General features: G+C 42.8%; 1 protein-coding gene across 6 annotated transcripts in view; it reads left to right on the forward strand.

Annotated features, from left to right (window-relative positions):
* The window catches only part of HIVEP2 (HIVEP zinc finger 2), a 125,807-nt gene extending 122,758 nt beyond the window's left edge, over positions 1–3,049 (forward strand). For all 6 annotated transcript variants that reach the window (XM_085217153.1, XM_085217155.1, XM_085217156.1 and 3 more), the window contains one exon: positions 604–3,049. In XM_085217153.1, the coding sequence (XP_085073279.1) occupies positions 604–1,422 (819 nt within the window). In that variant the 3' untranslated portion in view covers positions 1,423–3,049. The remainder of the gene's footprint in view (positions 1–603) is intronic.
* The last annotated feature ends 20,766 nt before the right edge of the window (positions 3,050–23,815 follow it).

A 23,815-nucleotide genomic window follows, 5' to 3' on the forward strand; every position in this document is an offset into this window, starting at 1 on the left:
GGATCCTCAGTGAGGTGGGTGGGAAGTAGGGGGACGAAGTGCCTTCTCTGGGGCTTCATAGCAGGATCGCTCAGCAGACAGAATGCTTATACATGCAGTCAGGATTTTCCCATACTGGTGGCAGACAGGGAGCATTCCAATGTGCATTTCTCTGCAGCAAAGCCCCAGTACCCAGTGCAGGCTGCCAACACCAGTACAATTTGCACAATTTTCCAAAACAGAGGGTAAGACGGATGTCCTGGCCAAATGTGTCCAGGAGAATGAAATTCTATCTACCCCAAGTGCTCTCTGCAGTTCCAGTTGAATATAATACTCTTCACTTCCTGACCTAAATTGCCGCATTGTGTTGCTGAACACTTAACTAGCTGCTGCATTTCACCTCAGAGGCAAGAGCCCTGTAGGGCTGAGCTAAGCAAAACCTCCTATGTTTTTTGAATAAGTAATTAGTGGAGTTCTCCAAACGCTTCGGGATCCATCTGGATGAAAGTTGCTGCATGAACAGGAGGCCACGTTGCAGAGGAAAGCAGATAGGTGGTTTGGCAGCTTGACAAGAATTTTGCTAGTGGTGGCGCTGATGTTTCTTTTGTTGTTTCTTTGTTACAGAGGAAGGGGTTGTCTCAGGGGCCTTATTTCGGCTTGTATGGAGAAAAAGGAGCTATGGAGCACCACGGGCCTAGCCTGATCCCTGAAGGTCCGAGTGATTATGTCTTCAGCCACCTTCCACTACACTCCCAGCAGCAGATCCGAGCACCCATCCCCATGATGCCAATCGGGGGCATCCAGATGGTCCACTCAGTACCTGCAGCCCTTTCAGGTTTACATCCTCCGTCCACTCTGGCCCTACAGAGGGAGGGCTCTGAGGAGAAGCAAAGAGGACCGACAGAAACCCTCACTCAAGAGTCACGCGGTGTTTCCAAGCACCACGAGAAGCGCACCTCTCCGCACAGCTTGCACCCCACCGCTCCCCCCAGCACATCCTCCTCCCCGTTGCTGTTGCTGACACAGAGCACTTCCGAGGACAGTATAATAGCGACGGAGAGGGAGCAGGAGGAGAACATACAGACTTGTACGAAAGCCATAGCCTCCCTTCGAATCGCCACAGAAGAAGCTGCTCTGCATGGCGCGGAGCAGCCGCAGAGGCCCTCTGAGCCTCACCAGAAACCCTCAGAAAGTGCACATTTTAGCATTAAACACTTTAGTGGATCTGAGCCGGGCCAGGCCTGTGCCTCAGCCACCCATCCTGACTTGCACGGTGGTGAACAGGACAGTTTTGGTACATCACAGACTGCGCTAGCCCATCCCACCTTTTACAACAAGAGCTTTGTGGACATTCGACAGCTGGGCTTTCACAGCAGGAGCGAGCCCCCGTCAAGCACACAGGAAAGAAAAGATCTGTCGTCTGAGAAGAGCAAGCCACATTGATCTGAGATGCATGGAGACTTTCACCCATACATTTACCCCACTTTTTTTTCTAGCGATAGAAGAAGTATTCAACTTTACAGCATGCCTGTTCTAAGTTACAGTAGTTTGCTATTATATATACTTTTGTTATATCAAAAGAATTAGATAAAATAACAAGTCATCATGAGCCTGACCAAAACTAAATTTGAAATTCTTATTGGGTCTGGTACTTTTAAATTGTACAGATGTTTGTGCCTTTTCTTTACTTTGCTTATATTCTTATAAGCATTTTTTTAGCAGTAATTTGTACATATTTTAGAATTTGTGTATCTGCTTTGTAATAAATGTAATTTCTTTCCTTTTTTGGACACTTGGATCTAAATGATGTAAAGCAAAACAGCATCAATATATGTGAGGTTGCACTAAAACATATTTTTATATTGATTAAAACTGAACAGCTTTTATGTACAGCTCTGATTCTGTAATACTAATATTTATTTACTTTGTTTCATAAATTGTAAATTTTTTTCTTAATGTTGTGGATTGCTTTTCTATGTGAAGCATGGGATTTACTGTTGCGTAATTAGAACAAAATGTATATTGTAAAACAAGATATTTAAACTAGAGTATCTTATCTTATTCTGCACTTATGCATTAGTTAAAAAAAAAAAGATAAAGGATGTATCAGTCAGTTCTTAACTCTTGTAATTTTTTTTGTCTCTTGTTTGCTGGATTGACTATAACTTAAGTGCTGATTGTGATTTTAAACTGATAGTACCGTAAAGCATTAAAGTAAAACAATGTGCTATTGTGAGTTTTTTCAAAGCTTTATAAAACAGTTATAAATATATTAAAAGTATTTGGTCTTATGTGAACATGTTGATCTAGATGCTCCTTTGAAAAGCTATGGGAAAACATTCCACCCCATGTAGATACGTACAAGTGCATCATCAGTGCCGGCTGCACAGCCTACCCGCAGGTGGGGCTCTGCTGGCTCCCAGATAGGTGGGTGGTCACACCTGGCATGGCCTGCTGCTCCCTCCCCAGAAGCAGGGTTGTGAGGTCCCTATGGCCGCACTGGTCTGGGCTGGGAGCTGGGCCATACTGAGCCACAGCAGTCCCTGGGTTGTGAGGGCCTGCCGTGCCTCTGCCCAAGCTGAGCGTGGAGGTTAGGGGTCATGCAGACGTGCCCCGGCGTGTGAGCTCGGAGGGGAGCAGAAGACATTTCCTCACACCTGAACACCAGCAGCTGGTTATTCCCCGTGAGGGGAGTCTCCCCGTCCCGCAGATGGAGGAGCAGGTGGGCGCTTTCGGCTAGGCAGAGGGCACTGGCATCTTCAAGAAGCAGATTAATGGGCAAGAAAGTCACAGTCTTCCAGAGCAGGGTCTCCATCTGGGTGAGGTTTGTTCCAGAGGGAAGTCAGTAGGAGCCTGGGCTTGTGGTGGGTTCCCACTACCACCAGCAGCATGTGCCTGTGCGCACACTCACTCACACACACTTTCACACACACACACAAAAGAAACCAACAATCTGGACTATATTTTGTGCTATTTAGTGAATTATAATTCTGTGAAACCAAGTTTGTATATTGACTTACATTTAAGGAGTGTTCTTTAAAAAGAAATAAATATACAATTACATGCACAAGGTGTCTAGTTTTCATGTGTTCTTTCCATTTTCCAAGTTTAATGGTGTTTCCAGCACATTGCTGGAAAGTTTTGTTCGGAAGAGCTATTTTCCCGTATGAGGAGCACCCTTAGCTGTGTGAGAAGCAGCTAAAAGTGTGGATCACATTCTGGCCGCATCAGATATTATCAATCTATTTCCCCAATAATACCATGTGGGGGCAGAACCACAGCTGATACATTGTCATGATTCTAGCATATGACTAGCGGAACACTGTAATGGGCTGCGACCAGTTGTAACCATTAAAGGTTGCTTTCCCATCTCCATCAGCGTGTTCCTACCTTTATTCAGATCATTTTGGTAATGCTGCCAAGATAAGTGCATGCCAGAAAGTTGGCTCATATCAGGCTGCTGAGAGGAGAAGCAGCTTACGTTGGAGGCAGCAGCTTGTTGAATCGTGTTTCCTTTATTAAAAGAAAAAAATAAAGCAGCCAATTACACGTTTTAAATAAACACGTCCTATCTGATAAAAAACTTCTCCTCCTTGGCTGTATGACTGTATTAAGAACAAAATGTTTCACACAATGATCAGCTAATCAGGTAATCATAGATATTTTATTAAAAGGGAATCAAGCAAACTCCCTGATGGCAAATGATCCATTAACAGTGCCTTTATAAGCAACCCCCTTACTGTGGGAGTTACTGCTGGCTTGTTTGATTATTTTAATTAATTTGCAGCTGCAATTTATCATCCAACTTTTCAGCCTTGGGGCATTTTTAAAAATATAATCATTGAACAAATATCACTGAAATTACATGTGATATTTTTGGGTTACAGTGGAGCAACCCTGAAGAGGTTTCAGGTATTTATATTCTTCTATTTTCTTAATGAAGTAATGTTTATATAGGGCTTTGAAAAAACATTCTCGTGCAACTCCTAAGCATTGATTGTGACCACTTTCCATGCTCTAGAAGGGATGTGGAGGAGAAAGGTAAATACATCCAAAAATGTTTTCACAGGCATGAGCAGTTTTCAGAGCTGTCACAGTGGGTACAGCACCCAGGACTGACTGCAGGATATTTTGTGAGTGCTCTGCCTGCTCTGAGCCACCAGTGGGAATGATGGCGTGGAGCTGCATTTGTGTGCTGCAGTGCAGAGTTATCACACACTGTAGCCTTGGGCTCAGTGCTGTGGTAGCTCCCCACTGGGGCCATGTGCACTGGTGGCTGTTCTGAGGGTCCTGGGGAAGAGGATTCTCAAAAGTACTGGCTGTGGTGGGAGTACATAAGTCTGATGGGAACATCATGAGTGCTGTGACACGCTCTCAATTTCCGGAGGCTGACTTCCCAAGCATGGCTGGTACCACTGCAGGTAGGTGACCTGTTGGTTGGTTTATACAACAGCCTCTTCTCATCCTCAGCAGCCACTAGTTTTCCATGGCTAGCCCATGTGTGACAGAGAGATGGGACCAAGAAGAGTGGTTCTGAGATCTCTGATATAAAAGTTAGTGCTTTTCTAAGGGATGAGAAGATAAGGGATTGAACAGCATACTCCAGAAAACTGCAGAACCTAATGAGAAATTTTATATGCAATATGTTATGGAATTTCTAACTTGGGAATATAATTACCTATTACATTGTTCAAGGAGGTTATAATTTTCTATGAAGATCCTTATGTCTCTTCAGTAAAGCACAAGGGAGATACAGATGCTGTGGCAAGTGCTTCTTAATCCTTTTTCACAGAATACTGTCACCAGAGTCACTTTAGCATCCGTTTGCATCAGCAAAACAGAAAGCATGTTGATCTCATGTAGCTGCCTGCACAACCCTCTTACGAAACTTCACATTCTGACTCTAACACATGTTAAATATCTTTGTGTGGAGTTCCCCATTGTAGGACACATTGAGTAAGATTTAGCACCAATAAAGAAGACAACTTAGTCAAGCCCGGAGTGGATTCAAGTTACTTAGGTACAAAAACTTCACTTCAAGAATGCTGGAGACTGCTCCTGTTTAACTCCAGTGACACCCAGACTTACCAGGTGCCTCCTTACTCGAGGCTGTTTCCTTGACTTCTGCATTTAGACACAAGCTGAACTTTTTAGATCTACTTCAGTCCAAGATTGAGCTGGGCCCCAGAAACTACACCCTTTGCCTAGATCCTCCAAGGGACCTGCCCTACTGAAGTGGGTCTTTGAAAATACCTCATGTGTCGAAATGCATCTCCCTGATGAATTATATTTATGGCAAGCAGTCACCACCTCTTCAGATTAGCCTAATTCGTCCCCCTCCCTGGCTATCTAAAAATAAAAAATCTCTCTTTAAACCCCTCCCTTGCTAATTGTACCACACCATTCCCCTGGGAGACTGCGATAAGTACCCCACAAGGAGTAGAAGAGCCTTTACTTTCCTGTTGAAATTCTGTTATTGTGAAGCAAGAAATTCAAGAGTCATTGGCTCAGCAAGATTGCAGCGCGTGATACCCAGAGTAAACCTGTGTCAAGAAGTGTACATAAAGAGGCAGCCTGCATGGGAAAGAGGGAGTCTTCTGGAAGTCTAATAAGTAGAGTGATGTGGCAGAGGCTTTGAAGGACAGGATCTGAGCTCAGACACTTCCCTGCCTGCAGCCTTCTCAACAGCTTGAAGAGTGCTATTTCCAGCATGCTTCTTGCTTAGCACCCATCTCTTTTCCAAGGTGGCAGACCCTCCAGTAGAAGAAGGCCAGATGTCAGGCTTACAGCTCTGGGCTTTAGAATGAGAACCAAGTCCCTAAAAGTTAGATGCTGCAGAACTTGATTCTGTTACTGCTTTTTGTCCTAAATGGTTCAGGGAGAACAAGTCTTACTGATTTAGTAGGTTGCACAGTGGAACAAGTCAATGGGATTTATCCTTTAAAGTCATTTAGCTGGAAATTCCAATCAATTTTCTCAGACGAACGTCCTTAAAGTAAATACAGGATATTCAATGCAAAACCTACACAGCACATCATATATTGCAGTTTAGCTACTACTTCGGTGTCATTTTTTTATTTTTTTGAGTTAAACTGCCTGCATGAAAAAATCAGCTGTTTATATACTAATTGAGTACATTACTGTGATGATGTTCTTCTGCCCTTTTCTCATATACAGATCACTTATGCTAAACATGAGCTCTGAACACAGACCTAAAGCTCAATTTAAGATGAAAGTGCTGGATAGTTTGTCTTGTTCTGTGATTATTCTTTGTGGCTTTGCATGCTGCACATCTGTCATTTGTGTTTGCGTGACTTTCAGTATACCTGCTTTTAACTGGATTAAGCACACCTGGCAACACCAGGAATGTGGGAAACAGCTTTCCTTGTGAAACACTTGGCTTTTGCCCCTTTGCAATGCTTACATGAAACATGTGAAGTTGATTTGTTGCGTGGCTTGGTTTGTTTGTTTGTTTGTTTGTTTTTTCCCCAGATGATTGTGTTTGGGGAGAAAAACTTATTTTAAGTGTTTCTTTCATTTGTGAGCATAGAAGTGTTCTGTACATACAGTTCATGGGTGCAAGGTTTTATATATACACTAGATGTGACTGAATTTAAGCAAGAGATAAATATCCCTGCCTTTATACAAGATGATCCTGGGATTCACCCCAAGGAGGCTGGGCTGGATTGATCCTTCCCAGGAGCAGCCCCCTGCAGTGACCATGAGCCACTGTATCTCTATAAAGGATGTATTCAGACACTGATGGCACCTCACTACACGCCTTGGTGTCATTTTCCCTGCAGTTTAAGGAAACAGGAATGGCCTCCTGTTGTGCTGTGTATTGCTGTATAATTCTCTCCAGTCACATAACAGTGAGAGGCAAGCTCTTCATCTGAGGTGCATCAGGCCACCTCTGGAGCAGCCAAGGGACTCAACACACATAAAACTGCAAGGTCCATTCAAACACACCAATAACCTGCACAAGCTCATCTGCTTGCAGAGTGAGATGCCAGCTGGTGAGAGCAGAAAACAATGTTTTCTGAAAAGCAGTAAAAATTTCTGCTCTAGTGGGTTTCCTTGTTTTTCTGCATTGTATGAATATTCATTCTGAAGCTGACAGGAGGAGGGGAGCTTGATCAGCAGCAGGCTTGATCAAAAACAAAAACAATATTACCACACAAATTGCCTTTTCGCATTCTTTCCTGATGAGTGACATCTTCTCTCTGACAGGAGGATTGCTAAGAAAAGCAGACACTATGAATATGTATGGTGGTATGCATTGCCCCACGGACACTCAGCAAGGTGGGGGCAGATTTGGTCCCATGCTGGAGAACAGTGTTTCCTTTCCCTCTCTTCCAACAGAATATATAAGAAGAGGCTGACACCATGCCATAGAAACTAATGGAGCTTCCACATTCATTTTAACAGCAGGAGATTTGGTCTCTGAAGGCTTGTTTCCATGAGGTGATGAGAAATCTTGCTGCTAACATTTCAGGGATGTCAGAGCACTTGGCGGGTTGCCGACTCAACTTCTATCCTTCCCATCTGCTCCTGGAGCAGTGAAGGTCTTCACACGGCTCAGCCCCGCTCTATTGAGGCTGGGGGCTGGGCAGGATCTGGGCTCTCTGTACTCTGAGTGCTGGTGTTCTGAATTCCATGAGCATATTGGCATCGGCCCTCTGAGCAGGGACATGCCCTGGTCTGCAAATCTTAGGGGATGGCCTGCGTGCTTAATTCTTCAATAGATGCATGTGATCTTCAATGAGGTATTTCAAAAGAGCAAATATTTCACCAGCCAGGTTTTCTGAAAAACTTGGCTGCTCCATAGAGGCACTCAGATGAAGTGGTCAGATTTTTCAAATGTGCTGAACACTTATTCTCAGCAGAAACTGCTGGATTCTGGGCACAATGGAAAAGCTGGCCCTTAAAAACTTCTTAGTGACGTCTGGCACTTCACCTCCATTTGCTACTTCTTACAATCTTACTTCCCACCACAGCATCCCTATTAGAAGGAGAGAGGGAGGGAGGGAGAGGGAGAAAGGAAGGAAGAGTGGAAGAGAGGGAGGGAAGAAGGGAGAAAAAAAAGAGAGGGAGGGAAGGGAGGGGAAGGAAAGGAAGGGAAGGAAGGGAAAGGGAAGGGAAGGGAAGGGAAGGGAAGGGAAGGGAAGGGAAGGAAGGGAAGGGAAGGGAAGGGAAGGGAAGGGAAGGAAAAGGGAAGGGAGAAAATGAATATAGTAATGAGCACATTTTCATGGATCAAAGAGCCCTCTCCCTTTTAATGCCAGGAAAAATGGAAATGATAAAGTGGAGACTTTGACCAGTTTTTTGACAAAGTTTTTCCTCTCAATTTCATATTTCTTTATTACAGTTTAGTAGTTCAATGTGGGATTAGTGTAGAGAGATATTTTGGACTCATATCTTGAAATTTTGTTTGGACAGTCAGTAGAGAGGGGACTTCTAACAAAAAGAAATAGAAAGAAGAAAAAAGTCAAAGGGACGGTGTGCTGCAGGGAGCAGTCTTTCTCTGGCAGAAGATGAGCTAAATAGCCTAATAGTTTTTTCCATCTGTATTTCCTATCATCCTACAGCGAGCAGAAGGAATTCGGATCCAGCTGATTTCTCTGGTGGGGGGTGGAGGAGGCTGCCTGTTCCATTGCTTAGCATGGGCAGCAGGGAAAGCTGAGGAGAACAACACTCCCACTGCGTTACCCCTGCTCTGTGGGATCCCACCAAACGTCTTTGCTGGCTCTTTGCAGTGCTGGATAACTGCTAGGCTGCAAGAAAGAAGGATCAGTCACTGTCTAGAGCACTGCCCCGCGCTAACCCGCTGGATTTCCATGCTGAAATCCAAGGGAGAGTTTAATGCTGCTTTAAGCAGCCTAAGTGTTGGCTGGGCTCTCTCTAGCTGCTACCACGCAGCTGTGTGCTGGCTCAGCCTGTGCCAGGTAAGCTGTGGGTGGGTCTCGCTGCTTGGGGCAGCCTCATGGACTGAGCTCAGCAGGACCAGGGCTGGCGTGGGCTCTGCTTGCAGAGGATGTGCTTCTTCAGCTCTGCTGGCTGGTTGGTGCCCCGTGAGGAGAACTTGGAAATGCTGTGCCCTTCAGCTCACAAAGTTTCCTGGCTCTTGCAGTCTGATTTTCCAGGAAAGGGTACAATCTAAACCCTCCAATGGTTTGGTTAGCTGTTTTTCTTAAAATTAAGGGATTCAAAATAATGCCAGTAGTGCCAAATTGCTACCCATGCCCTGGAGGAATAGGAGACAGGAGCCAAAAATGTGTTGTCACAAAGCACATTACCTGAAACTTTCACTAAATTAAAAAGGGTTGTGAAGAAGTGACTCCCAAAAGTATTTTAAAAAGATAAGGAGAGATTCTTTTTCCCCCCATTTTGGCCTGTTAGTTTCAGAAACATCAGCAGTGACGATGATTTAGTCATCTGTATTCTGCGTGCTTTAATGGAATGCCAGCTCCTGATTTTATACACAAGTTTCTTGATAGACTGCCTATTTCAGCAGAAATTACTGTTGTCAGCTCAGTGTTCAGGGTGTTAAAATCATCAATGTCACAATGTTCTAAATAGGCGATGTAAAATGTCACATCCAAAGAGAAGAACACAGAGGGTGTGACATTTTCCAAAAATTCTCCGTATTTCAAATGCTATAGAATCTGCAGCAAAAGGAATGAGGGGACGGAGGCAGGAGGGGGGGGGGGGAGGAGAGGAGGAGGAGAGGAGACCTTTCTGTATTGTAATGCCTGAACAGCTACAATAGAGTTTGAAGGTGCAAATAAGGCTATAGCAAAACATGAGTGTGCATGCTTTCAACACCAAAATGACTTACTGGCTGCTAATTAAATCTCACTGCAATTTCTTCTTTATTTTTGATGGAAAAAGTGGTTTTATTACATTTACTTGGCTGACAGCCAGGAATACAGCTCAATACAAATCTAGCAAAGTTAAAGGCCTTCTGCAGCAACATATGGCTTGTTTGGGAAGTATGAGTCATAAATGGAACCAGATGCAAAAAAAAAAATATAGCTGTAAGAAGGTAGCAACTGTCCTCAGGCAGATGCCGATAGTGTTATTTCTGATATTTCCACCTCATGAAAAATGTACATGTGCATATTAGTGAGCATTTTTTTTCCACCACAGGAATGTTTCAGAGGCCTCAGATAGCATGGGTCCACCCACTTTTCTCCTATCAATGTTATTACCTTCCATAAGCTGTTTTATCTCTCTGACTCCTTATAAAAGGACTTCCAGAGATGCCAGTTTCTCTCCTGGTTTCAATGTGTGTCTTAATGTGGATCTATGTGAAACTCCCAGCTGCCAACCCCAAGTGGCCTTTAGGCACATGGGGCCACTCTTGGCAGACAGGACTGACCTTCATTTGGTTCTCTATGCCCCGTGGAAACGTGGGCTGACAGAAGCCTGTCCATGCACAGGAAGAAGCTCCTGTGGTGGATGCCTCATCTCCACACCTACATGTATCTATGAGCATGGCATGCATGTGACCACCTGTGGATGCACAGGTTGGACTGGATGCCAAAAGAAATGCCAGCCACCATGGGTAGAGGAGTAATCAGGGACAATCTTCTGCCAAGAGCTCCAACTACCTGTAGTGAGGCAACGGGTAAACAGAGGAGGATGGGAACAGTGAGTTGCAGAGGGTGTGGGCAGACTGGGGCATTTCTGCACCATTAGTAATACTGCCTGCTCTTTGCCCATAGGCTATTGACCTTGCGGCCTTGTGCACCCACAGCATATGTGTGCCTTTAGTACAGAGGCCTATAACTTTTTTAGAGTTTGGCTCTTGAACCCCAAACACCATTTTCTTTCTGTCGGAGTCCTGTGCCTGTTATCTCTCTCCTAATTTTTCCAGCCCTTTGCTCTCTGTTTACCAAGTAAGATGTCAAGGACTTTGTCAGAAATTAAATCAGCTAGATCCTCTTCCTTCCTATACAAAATCTCCTCTTACAGAGGTAAGACAGATGCTCTGCAGTTTTCTGCTAGGCAAAGCCTAACTACACCTCATCACAAAGGAAGTGATCTTATGTTCTCAAGTGCTGTAGAATAAAACGATCGGGTACTTGAACAGTGCCATAAACTGACCAGTACAAGCAGTGTAGGCACAGTGTAGGCCACAGCAGTCAATAGGCTGGGCTTTAAGTCACTTATGTCCAGTGGTGGACACCAGGGCACAAAGGCAGAGTAAATCTTCCAGGAAGGCATTGCCCAGCAGCAGGCCTCCTCCCTACCTCAATCCTTGCACCCGCAGCCATGTCTTTGGCGCTGTGGAGCGTTGGCGTGGTCTGGGACACCATGCAGCTCAGCCCTTCTGCATATCCTTGCAGGCAGAACTGTGCCACGTAGTGGGCAAAGTTCTTGCAGATATTGTAAGGCATCTGCTTTATGCAGTGGCTTCTTTCAGCAGGATGTAGAAGAGCTGCCCAGGGCCCTGCTCATATCCTCCAGTTGGGAAACTCAGCAGTTGAAGCACAGTTTAAACCACTACCCTCTTCTTGCTGGTTTTGTTTTTTTTTTTTTTTTTTTTAATTTAGAAAAAGGCTACTGTATTAGCTAAGGAGTTATCAGATCCTACAGCATTTCACACTGTCTGATTGACAAAGCTTAGCACGTCACCTGCCTCTCAGTGGAAATGCATTTGCAATCCTTGTCCGTGACCACAGCCTACCCAAATTGTCCAGCCACATAGTCATACCAACTCCAGTCTCTCACTGTTGTTTAAGCTCTTTCTCAGCTACACTGGGAAGCTACTCATAAGAACAGCCTGGCTTATCTGAAGAAAGGGAACAGGCTCAGCTTATAACTCGGAGGTATGTTTCCTTCCTCCTTATCAGAGTGAAAAGTTGAAGTACAGGCAAGCACTATCTCCCAGGCCTTGCATTACTCCATACACACAATCCTTCACATTTTAGGAATTCAGATTGTACATCTGAGTTGGAAATGTTATTTCCTTCTTTTGCACCTGGTTTCTGCTGGCATCTAGGATTCTAATGATAGAGGAGACATGGCTATCAATAATTCTGAAGGTGATACCAGAGACTGAAGCTAAGGAGAGAGTTGTTATTTTGGCTGTTGCATTGCATGCATATAAATTCTCTGGGAATGTAGAAGAAAACTCAGGAGACTGCACAGCCTCTGGAGCGAATCAGAATATATCGCCTTGGTGGGGAGTCCGGAGCTCAGTTGGATGACTAGACATGGATAAAGTTTAAGCCTGTGTGAAAAAACCACCCCTATAGCACACAATGCTACTTAAAGGCAGCTAGATTTTGCAATCCTTGCTCATGCTGATGACATCAATGGGATTACTTAACTGAATGGGTGTTTATTAACATTAATAAGGGCTATGCTATGTGGCACTAAATGCACCCCAGTTGGGCTGGGGGTTGAGGAGTTCATGCTTGTGACTAATTCTTGGTGCTTGCTCAGAACTGGGAGTGCCAGAAAAGGAGCTCCCAACTCCTGGGAGAAAGGGTTTACTTCTGTGCATTAATCCTACTTGCCTTGCTCATTGTAAAGGAAAAACTGAGCTCTGCAGCATGCCCTACAAATGCTTCCTACCTCAGGAAGAGATGTGGGAGTTTTTGTGTTCGAATGCTCCATAAGAAGAAAAGGCTGGGAGGATGGAAAAACTGTGTCTCTGTACCAAACTCCCACAGAGAGAAATTTCAGAGGGGGTGGTCCTACAAAGCTGAAGGCATGTCCTTAAATTTACACACCCAGAGGCCTCATTGATGAAACATATTCAAAATCATTGAACAATCTGTGCCTTAACTTGTAAGTTCTTTCAGTCAGAGATTTTGTCTGCCTTTTTGTCCAAGATTTTTTTCAGACAGTGAATCTTTCCAAGGACAACACTTGTGTCAGTGGAATGGATAATCCTATTTCGATAGCACAAGAAACCTGATGGCTGTTTCCACACTCTGAGGTTAGATAACCCTTCACCATATGCTGGAGGCCAAATTTCCTCTCTGAGCATGCATCCTGGCCCTGTGGGGAGATGTGAGCCAGTGGATGGCTTGGGAACACTCAGCAGACCTCCAGAGTGACTCCTATCTGCTAGTGGAAATTCTACAACATAACTATTTTAATTTAACTCAGCAGAGGATTTGATTCTTAACTGTGGATGATTTTGATGAGCAGCTGGTGAAAAGAACTGCCTTGAGCTGAGTTTTTCTTTGACTTTCTGAAGTTCTCAGGTGGGCACAAAACTTATTAATGACAACCAAAACCATATCTGTACGTTTGTGGACCAAATATATCTGTCCTTAGACTATCCGTGGCTTTAGCTAACTATATAGAGTTTTATTCTCATGACCTTCCTTGTCAGAAAGTCACTTAAAATCTATTTGTTTCCATCCCACTAAATATAATACTGTGATGATAGATGCTATCATAACTCCTAATGTTGGATACTCACAGTGTCACAGAAGGCTTAAATTTTCAAATGACTGCAGAGCAGTCTGAGGCATTAGGATGAGAAATGGTACAAAAATAATCCCACAAAAATATCCTCCACGTTATACAGAGTAGGCACAGAAAAATTCAGCACCCACATTGAGAAGTGAGCTACTTGCTGATGGGCGAGGTGAGAAGGGAGGGTACAATTGCACAGGCTTATGGAGCTCTGGCAGCCTGACTGGGCAAATTGGATTTTATTGTTTGAATGAGAAAGTGTTTTTTCTCAGGCTGTGGAGCTGAAAGCTAGGTTACTTAAAGTCAGTGGAAGAAAAATCATGAAGCACATTCCTGTTGCCTCAGTGGTACAATTTTTCATGGCACCAGCCTACTTACAGTTTGCTGGCAGCTGGCAATAAGGTGCAAGAAAAATGTCAGGCTTTGGAGTGTTTGTTCACATCAACATGCAAATCTGGAGACCTTTCAGAGAGGTCTGGGAAGAATCAGCTTCAGGTTGCAAATGCCCAGAGGAAAGCTCTAAACAATGGGCGAAGATCAGCTTCCCAAGATTCAGGGATAGGGACAGGGGTCTAGGGAGAGATAATTATAATAATAAAAAAAAACAAACAAACCAGAAATGCCGGGAAGATCTCCTCTTATACCAGGTTATATTTCTTATTATGCTATCTTTTTATGATATCCCCATTCAGATACCATTTCCTCACAGGAAGCATGAAATCATAGTGGATCTATTTGGGACACCATTTCGAGCATCCAAACTTGTGAAGAGGAACTCTAGGAAAGAGCTACATGTAGGAAGGAGGATGCTGCTGAGAACAGGGCCAAGTACACATTTTGATATAGAATCATAGAGTCTTAGAGTTGGAAGGGACCTCTGAAGACCATATAGTCTAGCTCCCCTGCAAACACTACAGCTATGTCATGTTGCTCAGGGCCTGATCCAGTCTTGCCTTGAAAGTCTCCAGGGACAGGGCATCTAACATCACTCTGGGCAACCTGTTCCAGTGCCTCATCACTGTCACTTTAATAGACTTCTTCCTTATATCCAGCATAAATCTACCCTCTTTAAGCTAGAAGCCATTTCCCTTTGTTCTATCACCACTGATTCTGCTAAAGGGTCTGTCTCCTTCTTTCCTGTAGCTCCACTTTAGATACTGAAAGGCTGCTATCACGTCACCTCAGAGCCTTCTCTTCTCCAGGCTGAATAGCCCCAGCTGTCTCAGCCTGTCCTCATAAGAGAGGCTTTCCATTCCATTAATCATTTTTGTGGCCCTTCTCTGGACACGCTCCAACAGGTCTATGTCTCTTCCATTCTTAGGACTCCATATCTGAACACAGTGATAGGCCTCACCAGTATAGAGTAGAGGGGCAGGATCACCTCTCTTGACCTGCTGGCCACACTTCTTTTGATGCAGCCCAGGATATGGTTGGCTTTCTGGGCTGCAAGGGCACATTACTGGCTCATGTCCAGCTTTTCATCCGCCAGTACTCAGAGGTCTGTTTTGGCAGGGCTGTGCTCAATTTTATCATCCTTCGGGTTGTACTGATGGCGAAGGCTGCCTCTATCCATCTGCAAAATTTTGCATTTGGATTTGTTAAACCTCCTGATGTTCACCAGGGCCCAATGCTCAAGCCTGTTAAGTCCTTCTGAATGGCATCCAACCCCAACCACACTCTGCACCCCATAGGTTGGTATCAACAGCAAACTTGCTGATGGTGCACTTGAACCCACTGTGAATGTAATTGATGAAAATATTAAACAGTGTCAGATGCAGCACTGACCCCTATGGGACACAAACATCTCATATCAACCTCTAATTTGTGGTGAGTTGTTTTTGGGGATCTTTGGGTATATTTAAAGATCCTGATAGAGAAGTTAAATGCAGAAAATGAAGCAAACATCCAAACCTTTATGATATTTTAGTTGACTCTAACAAAGCAGGGGGCACATATAAAATGAGTTGGAACTAGACATTTTTTTCTTTTTTCTGAGTGGGAAGATGTATTAATTTAGAACCATATCCCAAAGTACCAATGGCATGTGTAGCAGAAAGAATTCACTGCACCCTTATTAAATGCTTCTTGATATAGTGGGAGGATAGGTTGCTTCATGGTACAGAACATTTATTTTGCTGGATCCTTCCCTGCACTTTATTTGTGGCACATTAATATCCAGTGCACTATAGTGAGGCAAGTGAGATATATTAGTTGAGACATACAAGTGAATAAACACTGTAATGTTTTGTCATGCTGGAGGCAGCTGGTGTCTATTGCAGACGTGGTATTTTGAGGAAACTGTCTAAGAAAAGCTTATGGCTTATAGATTGTGTATATTTGTATGATACAGAAAACTCCATTTTATCAGAAGGCTGATCTTAATGTTTGCCTTCTGAATTGGACTAACGTTCCTATGAGGACCTGGCACTGACCTTGAAATGATAATTAGCGATACAATTGCAATGCGCCCATTCTGTGCAATAAGCTGTCTCCCATCAAGTCAAACTGGTTGTTGAGTGCATAACTGAGTTTGGCAATGCTATCACCTGGCAAGGGTACTGTCGTCATCAGATAGGGTGGATCAGATCTGACCTGACAGGGGTTGGAGAATGTACCCTCTTGAATCATTTTAAACCTCAGTCTGTTTATTCAGCTGAGGAACAGACTCCAGGAGGAAATCCTTAAGACAGGGAACTCCCAGAGCTCTTGAGTGCATGTGAATTACCAAGAATGCCCAAGAGGGCAGATGAACGAAGGGGGAAGATATAAAAGCTGGTCCATGAAGATGTTTGTCCTTGAAATTCAATTGAAGTTGGAAGAAAAAAGAACATAAGAGAACTTACGTGCATGCATCTTCTCATTTTTCACATGTAGGGTATCATCTATTAACTGTGTTTCTGAGGGCTTAAAACCCAAGGTTTTGCTTATCCTCTACAATGCTGAAAAACTCAAGCACTAGACCCCAGGAACAAGTAGTTTTTCTGCAGATCTTAGCCCTAAGGAAACAGAGTGAGGATCTGCTCCTCAGGAATTTGTTCAGTGAGCTCTGAGACAGATAAAGCATCTGGACTCTTGCTTATCCCCCGAAGGCTGAAGACAAGTAATGATCCAGTATTGCAGCTGACTCGATCTCTTATGTGACTGACAAGGTGCAGTGCACCAGATATTGCAACAGCTCTGGACATGGTGAGACTGATGTGCGCACTAGATACACACAATTTCAAACAACTATATGTAGTTTTGGCCTCCTCTGCGGGGTGAGATTCTTGTCATCACAGGAAATTCTGTCCCAAGGGACTAAGTCTCATATAACACTTGCAACCCTTGGAGAGAGTGAGGGAACACATTCAAATGCATAAAAGAAAGAGCACACCTTTATTTTAGCAAGGGTTTCCAGGATAAATAGGCTCTGAACAGCTAATAGGTAGGGAGCTAGATTTTGCCTTTCAGAGAAGAGGGGATAAGAATACAGTGAGAGAGGCTCTGTGTTGTGAGCAATGCTTTGATGAATCCATGTAATAGCTCAGCAAAAGTGAAAAGAACCACTGGTTGGACAGCAGCTCATTGTAGTCATGAAAGTTTAGATTTCTGTTGAATAAATAAGAAAGAAAGGAGGATGTAAAACTGGGCTGTGATATACTTGCAGACTTTCAAAAAACACAGTATTTAGTGTGAGATCTTAGTGAAGGCTATTAAGCCACACTTTAGGGAATTGTATCCCAATAAAATGGGCAAGCAAGGGACACAGAAGGCACACTAAAATGGGAATTTTGAAATTGAAATGCAGTAACACTTGGAATTAGAGTGCCGTCTCAAATGTGACATGCTATGACACAGGTCATGCAGAGCAGTGCAGGACAATAAGGGAAACAAAAGAAGCCTCCAATTAATCTCAGGTGCAGAATATGATGTAGAATTGTGTAGCTTTTCAAATCTGTGGACATTAAGGAAACTTGGAAAAAGGACAGTTAAAGTTTGAGCAATAATCCCTGGAAAGTTAGGGTAGTAGTTGACCTTGGAACTGTCTGGATTTCTTTGCTATTATGTCATAAATGTCAGGAAAGTGTATTTTTATGTGAACAATCTGAGCAGATTAGTTTGTAGGCAAATAGCTTGCTGTAGTAAAGTGGCTCTGCAGAACTGGAAGCAGACAGAAGACATGATAAATCATATATTACAGTAGTGTACCAGCAAAGGCTGGAAAAAAGAAAAAGAAACCATCAACTGAATCTGGTTTTAAAGTACAGATTTAGAGATAAATTTTAGATTTCAGCTGCCAAAGCTCTCACAAGTTATAGATTATTACCTGCTTGTTCAGTACCTTTGATCCATACCAACATTTAACTTCTGTTATAAAAGAAAACTATGACACTCCCAAAAAGTAAGCGAGAAGATTTCATAAATGATCACCTAAAGGAAAACTACAAAATTCAAAGAGATTAAGATGTTTCCTTCGAAGTAGGAAGTAGCCTAATATCACACTATTCTTCAGCCTCCTTCATCATCCTAGTTAAAAAAAACAAAAACAGTGACACTAAATTTGTTGCAGTTACTCAGTGATTTGCCTTCACATAAACAACTGCATAAGATGCAGACAGCATAAAAAGCGTTGGCACAGGACAGGTGATGTTTCTGCTAAAGGAAAGGAGATGTGTATGAGCAGCCCTTGTGCAGCCATATCTTATAGAATCATCAATGGATCATACTTCTGTTTTGTTTTGATTAGTTTTTGATGTATGCAAGCCTTTGCTTGAGGCAGAAGTAAGAAATCAATTTTTGCTGTCAGCAGCCTGCTACCTTACAAAGTAATTGGAAGCACGTCCAGGAAGGAGCCAAGAGTAATAAAGTTCTTGACCAGATCACATATGGAGATGGTTTTGAACCCTCAGTTATTCAGTGAGTTTAAGAGAACCAAGGGATCAACCGACTCTAGCCCCCTGGCATCCCATGCATGGGATGGGGGAAAGATCAGCAAGGTCAAGTACCACACCTCTGGGACTGCACATATCTCTTTCTTCACACAAGTTACAGGGATCTTCTGATTATTTCTTCCCTGGTAGGTAAAGCAGGGATTTTCACCCTCTTTGTAACTAAAGTAGACAACGCCCAACAAACACTTGACTTGGCTCAGCCACTAGAAGCAAGCTATGCTTCTAATAACTACTAATAGTTTGGGCCAAAACAGGATTGGTGGGAGGTAAGTTGACTCAATAGAGCCTGATCAATAAGAATTAATGTCCTCCCTTGAGTGCATTCCTCAAGGTCCCTTCCCTAGGTGGAAAAGATTTTCTCCAGCCAAATAAATACTCTCTGAAATAAAAGCACATGGTGTTCTCAGATCAACACTGCAGCCTACTGGCCATTACACTCCAATAAATTTACTGAATCCAGAAAAATTCATTGACTTTGGAAGGAGCAGATCAGGGCCCCACAGACATAGTTGGATTATATACAACATGTCCTTACCAGCAGAGTCATAATACCCACTGAGGATGGCTTAAATACATTTGACTTGTTGTGGCAGATCCAATATATCTTCATAGAGAATTTGCAGTTACTATAGCAAAATAAGTCATTTAAGCTGCCTTAGTTATATCTTGGAATTTCCTTTGATTTATTCATGGTTGGAGGATTTGCAATTCAGACTTTTGGCAGCTTGTCAACAGTTACATTGTTGAAGAGAGAGATGCATTCCACAACATTTAAACAGGCTGAAAGCATCTTGTCGGATGTGTTTCTAACATCCGATCTAACTCCTTAAGAAAATTTTCTTGTGATTTTCCACTTTCTACACTTTACTATTACTTTCATTTAATTTTTTTTTTTTTTTTTATAGCTTGGATTGCTTAAAAAACTTATCACGTAAACTATGGATACCAGAGTGCATGTAGTGAGTTCTTGAAAAAATAATAATTCTTAGAATACACGGAAAATACTTAGAATACAACTAGATAAATTACTCTGTGATATGCTCATTCATTATCCTCTATTGTGTCTTAGGTTCAGTATGGCTTTTTATAAGTAAAATATTGCCTTTCTTGTAATCCTTCTGTAGAGTATTTATCAAATATTTGCATAATCATAGCAATAGATGTTATTGTCAATGGAAATGATTGCTTTCCTGAAATTTGGCTCAAGTTTCATCCTGACCAGGAAACATACATCAAATTGTTTCAGCAGTGATTATATCTTTTTTTCCGCAACCCTGCATTAATTTAAGACTACTGTCTTGATTTTATTATATTACCCATGATTAATTCCTGTGTAAATCGGAATGTAAATACGTCTCTGCTACTTTGCTTGTTTCTTGAAATATAACTTCACCATGATTTGTTTTTGGAAGAAAAATAAAAGAACCTAATGACAGTATTTTAAAGGATCTGGAGTTTCTAGCTCTGTACTAGGAAATTATGAAGGAACTCAGTCAGAAGAGCATCCTAAATCCCAGAAAAGTCACTTTCAAAAGCATGTTTTTTCCAAATCAGGATGGCCCTGATCCAGTCAAGTGTCTCACTGAGCTAGCTACTTCATCAGCTGAAGGGTGCAGGAAGGAGCTGAGGGAGTATCAGGCACTGTTTTTGAAGAAAGAAGGTTTAATTCACTGTGGTGGTGGAGGAGAGCTGTGGGAGGAATTTGAACTGGTTTCAGCTTCTCAGGGTGAAAAAAATGAGGAATGAGACTTGAAATTGCACTGCTCCCTTCCCCTCATAAGGGAAGAAAGCAGCCAGTTGCTCAAGCGCTCACCTTACTGGCCAACATCACACTCTGCTCTGGGCCTGGCAAGCCCCTTTTCCCCTTCTCCTGTGTCAAGCATAGTTGTAGGTGATCCACTTCATTTATTTATAACATATTTTCTTTTCATTTGTACATCTGCTAACTAAAAGGTTTTTTTTTTTTTCCTGGTATAGACACAAGGGCATTGTAATAGGGAAGCAACCTTTAGCCTTCAAAAATGCACAGAGGCAAAATAGGTAGTTGGTATCACTGGAAATCATCCTGTAATTACAATCCAAGACACTTGTTATGATTGGGCTTTGGCTTGCAGGAGCTAGCATAACCCTCAGGCTGAAAGATAAAGGTCTGCTGACGTTAAATTAGGGTTATGAATTAATGCAATGAGTGACTTTTAATAATAACCTTTCAGAGGTAGCTTGGTGTTGTTGGCAGTAAGTTCTGACTGGATTTGCTATTTGGGCCTGAGGGAGCAGGGCATGCACCATCAGGGAAAGTAAGTGGAAGTGGGGGTGCCCTCTGTTTTCTAGAAAATCCCCATCTCCTGTGTGTGGCTGCTGTCAGTTTCTTCATTGCCCGTAATACCAGAAAGTTCAGAACTCACCAACTTTATTTTCAGAGATGTGAGAATAATGACTTCAGCTGGTGTTTTATTGCTTGGCCCTAGTAAGGCATACTTCTGACTCCTGAGGGTGATTTTTTCTCATCTCTTTAAGAGACAGAGATGGTCAGCAGCAATGAGGATGTTTCTGGGCCAAATACAGCAGCCGTATTTTGTTTAAGAGTCTTCTTTAGACATGGTGCCTCCTTCTGCTCAAACTCTGCAAGGACAAAATAAGGACACAAAGCAAAAAAGCACTAAAAAGGAAAAGGTATGGTAAAGCAGAAAATAGCCTCTTCTGGGTGTGCTCCAGGGCACATTTAATTATTTGTCACTTTGTTTAAATTGATATGTACCTGAGGCAGTCAGCACAAGTAGTGGCTGGATGTCTTCCTTTGCAAATCAAGAAAAGCCTTTGTGGCTGCAGTAGCAGAGGAAGGAAAAGCATAGCCCAGGCTAAAGTGGTGGATGAAAAAACCCTCAGACATCCTCACTGCACTGATTAGTATCTTGAGTCATTGCCTTTGGGGGAGGTGAGAGTTTCCTCAGTACAGATGAGTTAGATGAGCTCCTTTAATGAGGTTAGATACAAGAGGCATTGTGCAGTATGATGGTATTCCCTGGGAAAAAAAAAGAAAAAGAAAAAAAAAAACAACAGAAAAACAAACAAACAAACAAACAGAGAAAGCTATCTTATTTTCACTGCTGAGGGTAGAGGTCTCACCAGGGGTCATCAGTATAAAAAGAATGGACTTTGAGAGCTGCCAAAGCTGCTCTACATACCCATCCAAAGGCAGCTGGAAGTGGCAACTGGTGATGGGCAGAGTGGTAACACCGTATGGCTGCTCCATGCCCACAGATCTGCCTCAGGCAGAGGGTCTGTCATCACAGAGGGTCCCCGTCCTGCCCATCACAGGCTCTCCCTGTCCCAGCTGCCAGGCAGCCGCCGGCGGTGGCACAGCAAAGGCCGATGCACGGGCGGTAACACTAATGCAATGTGAAACCTCCCCCAGACAGCCGGGTGTGAGGGTGGAGGGGAATGAGGACACGGATGAAAAAGGGAAAGAAATTGCGCTGTCTCTTTATCTCCTTTCAACAGACATTTGTTACACAATGTGCATGTTTCTGCTGCTTTATACAGCATACGTTAGGTTTTCCTGCTTCCTGTGTGCAATGTCAGGATGCAGCATGAAGACAAAGCATGAGTCTGCTATTCTTGTGGGGTTAAACTCACTGAAGGTCTGACCTGCATGGACCTCATGACTCCTAATCTCTGTCCTGTGGCTACTGTGAAAACCCCTAAATCTGGCTGTTCCTGTTTGGAAGCAGCTGGTGCACTGGTTCAGTTCCAGTGGGCTTTGTGAGTTTCAACACACAAGAGACTGTGGGTTGTTCTGAATAACACAATATCTGAGCTCAGAAAGCAAAGCTGTTGCCGTTGCAGTTAGACCTGCTGAGCACCTTCAGCTACCAACTAGCAAGCAGGTTGTGGTGCACTTCACGTGGCCCATGTGTAGGGCTGACCTCCCACTGAAATTGCCATTTGTCAGTCTGCTGCACTAAAAATCTGTTATCTTTTCTTAAACATTCAGCAAAAGTAGTGGAGGATAGGGTGACCTGGTAAAAATGAGGCTATTTGTTTTTTATCAGTTTTTTTCTTTAATTCTGTCCCAAGAATTTATAGTTCTCTCTCAATAATTTTTCTGATATGGAGTTGAGTTTAAAAGCTTGAGATTTTTTTTCATTACCACCTTTTCCTTCTTGAAAGTGCCAGACTGAATTTTGCACAAAAGGCCTATTAATACACAGAGAGCTGCTGTAGTGATAATAACAACATAAGTTGCAGCCGGCTCTGATCTGCAGGGAAGCAGTGATCTGGTCACCAGTATCTGTCTAACCCAAACCAAAGAGCTCTTGGGAGCCCTGCTCCTGCTTGAGAGACAGCCTGAACTGGTGGCAATATCTTGGTGGTGACAGTCTTGGGTAAAGCTGCCAGGTGGCTTAGCCAAAGAGCTGAGACCCAAATTTAATTCTGGAAACTCAGAGTAAAGTGTTTGGTTTTGGGGTTCCTGGTAGATATAAAGTGAGGTGAAGTTCAAAGCTACAATAAAGGTTTTGACAATGTGAGGGAAGTTGGTCTGAGGATGCCAAATATGGAGGCACCTCAGCTTCCAGTAAGAAAACACCCCCAAGCTATCTTATCTTTTCTTTGGTGAGGTGAACATTTCTTTGGTTCCTTTAATACATTTATCGCCCCTACCTTTCAAGATAACAGCTATGAATGCCTTCTTTGTTATAAGCAGCACACTGCCCTGTGTGTGTGGGAGGTGGGTGTTACAATAGGTATTATATAGCAGTATTCTGGTATTTTAATAAATGAGCTTCTGCTGGAGGTGACATTACTTGAGCGTAAAACCAGGCAGATATGTCTCCTTAGCAAGACACAGAGTATTTTGTGGGGGTGTGAAGTAATTTTCTTTGAATAATTGAATTAAGTAATTATGTGTTATATAAATATGTAAGGTTCCAACTGCCCGTAGTATCTGTGTACCATTCACAGAAATTAAATTAATGCAATACTTTTTTTCTGATTACATGAATACTCTTTTCTGAATATGACAAACAACCTTCCTTTCTGGTTGTTGTTTTTGTTTTGTTTTGTTTTGTTTTTAGTAGCTAATGAAGAACTACTTCTGAAACACCCATGAGATGTGAAGAACAACTGGTGGTCTCCTACAAGGAACAATCTGCCACCAGAAGAGCTAATTTATATGATTGTTTTGGTTTGGTTGCCAACTCATGTCCTCATTCTAAGACACACACAAAAACCATAAAACAAAAAATTAAAACAAAAAATGTTTATTGGGAAAGCAAATCCTAAGAATTGAATGTGTTCAAAAGATATACATTTGGGTACTTGCAGATGAAGGAAATAAATGCTAGATTCACAAAAGCTGATGTTGGAGAATACATTACACAGTAGCCTGGAAAATGCATCAGGACTGGAGAACTAGTTCAGTTTCCATCTCTCTGAAGAAATGCATGCATGAGCTACACAGGACA

Source organism: Meleagris gallopavo, chromosome 2 (assembly GCF_905368555.1).
Source record: "Meleagris gallopavo chromosome 2, MGAL_WU_HG_1.1, whole genome shotgun sequence".
Taxonomy (NCBI): domain Eukaryota; kingdom Metazoa; phylum Chordata; class Aves; order Galliformes; family Phasianidae; genus Meleagris; species Meleagris gallopavo.